This window comes from Poecilia formosa, unplaced genomic scaffold (genome assembly GCF_000485575.1).
Source record: "Poecilia formosa unplaced genomic scaffold, Poecilia_formosa-5.1.2 Scaffold205, whole genome shotgun sequence".
NCBI lineage: Eukaryota > Metazoa > Chordata > Actinopteri > Cyprinodontiformes > Poeciliidae > Poecilia > Poecilia formosa.
Genome location: NW_006800144.1, coordinates 605,824 through 607,126, shown reverse-complemented (window position 1 = coordinate 607,126; position 1,303 = coordinate 605,824). Strand labels below are relative to the sequence as shown.

The 1,303-nt window shown below is 60.6% G+C and overlaps 1 protein-coding gene across 1 annotated transcript in view; it reads left to right on the top strand.

The window, feature by feature from the left end:
• The window catches only part of LOC107838047 (uncharacterized), a 2,129-nt gene extending 1,121 nt beyond the window's left edge, over positions 1 to 1,008 (top strand). Inside the window, exons 3-5 of the mRNA XM_016679211.1 lie at positions 109 to 612; positions 716 to 805; positions 880 to 1,008. Of these exons, the coding sequence (XP_016534697.1) occupies positions 109 to 612; positions 716 to 805; positions 880 to 1,008 (723 nt within the window). The remainder of the gene's footprint in view (positions 1 to 108; positions 613 to 715; positions 806 to 879) is intronic.
• Positions 1,009 to 1,303: the final 295 nt, after the last annotated feature.

Here is a 1,303-nt window from a genome sequence, read left to right as displayed (position 1 = left end):
CTATGAAGCCCTGGAGGCAGACCGGGAAACCGGGAAACCGCCAGGACCCACATCAAAGCCTTGGAGGTCAGCCGGGAGACCTATAGGTCTCGTCACGAAGCCCTGAAGGGCAGCCGGGAGACCAACGGGACTCACCACGAAGCCCTGGAGGTCAGACCAGAGACCAGCGGGCCTTGCTATGAAGCCCTGGAGGCAGGCCGGGAAACTGACAGGACCCGTAATGAAGTCCTGGAGGTCAGCCGGGAGACCAACAGGACTCGCCACGAAGCCCTGGAGGTCAGACCAGAGACCAGCGGGACTTGCTATGAAGCCCTGGAGGCAGGCATGGAAACCGCCAGGACCCACAACAAAGCCTTGGAGGTCAGCTGGGAGACCAGCGGGACTCACCACAAAGCCCTGGAGGTCAGACTGGAGACCAACAGGACTCGCCACGAAGCCCTGGAGGTCAGACCTGAGACCAGCGGTACTTGCTATGAAGCCCTGGAGGGAGGCCTGGAAACCGACAGGACCCGCAACAAACCCCTGGAAGTCAGACCAGAGACCAGCGGGACTCACCACGAAGCCCTTGAGGTCTCCAGGCTCACCTCAAGGGCACCACACGAAGTCCTGCTGGTCTCTGGTCTGACCTCCAGGACTTGTTACGAGTCCTGTATGTCTCCCGGCTGACCTCCAGTGCTTAATTGCGGGTCCTGTCGGTTTCCCGGTTTGCCTCCAGGGCTTCATAGCAAGTCCTGCTGGTCTCTCTGACCTCCAGGGCTTCGTGTCGAGTCCTGTTGGTCTCCCGGCCGACCTCAAGGGCTTCGTGGTGAGTCCCGTTGCTCTCCTGGCTGACCTCCAGGACTTGTTACGGGTCCTATAGGTCTCCCGGCCTGCCTCCAGGGCTTCGTGGCGAGTCCTGTTGGTCTCTTCTCGGCCGACCTCCAGGGCTTCGTAGCATGTCCTGCTGGTCGGCCGAGAGACCAGTGGGACTTGCTACGAAGCCCTGAAGGCAGGCCGGGAGACCTATAGGACCCGTAACAAGTCCTGGAGGTCAGTCAGGAGAGCAACGGGACTCACCACGAAGCCCTTGAGGTCTCCAGGCTGACCTCAAGGGCACCACACAAAGTCCTGCTGGTCTCTGGTCTTACCTCCAGGACTTGTTACGAGTCCTATAGGTCTCCCGGCTGACCCCCATTGCTTAATTTGCGGGTCCTGTCGGTTTCCCGGCCTGCCTCCAGGGCTTCATAGCAAGTCCTGCTGGTCTCTGGTCTGACCTCCAGGACTTGTTACGAGTCCTATAGGTCTCCCGGCTGACCTCCAGTGA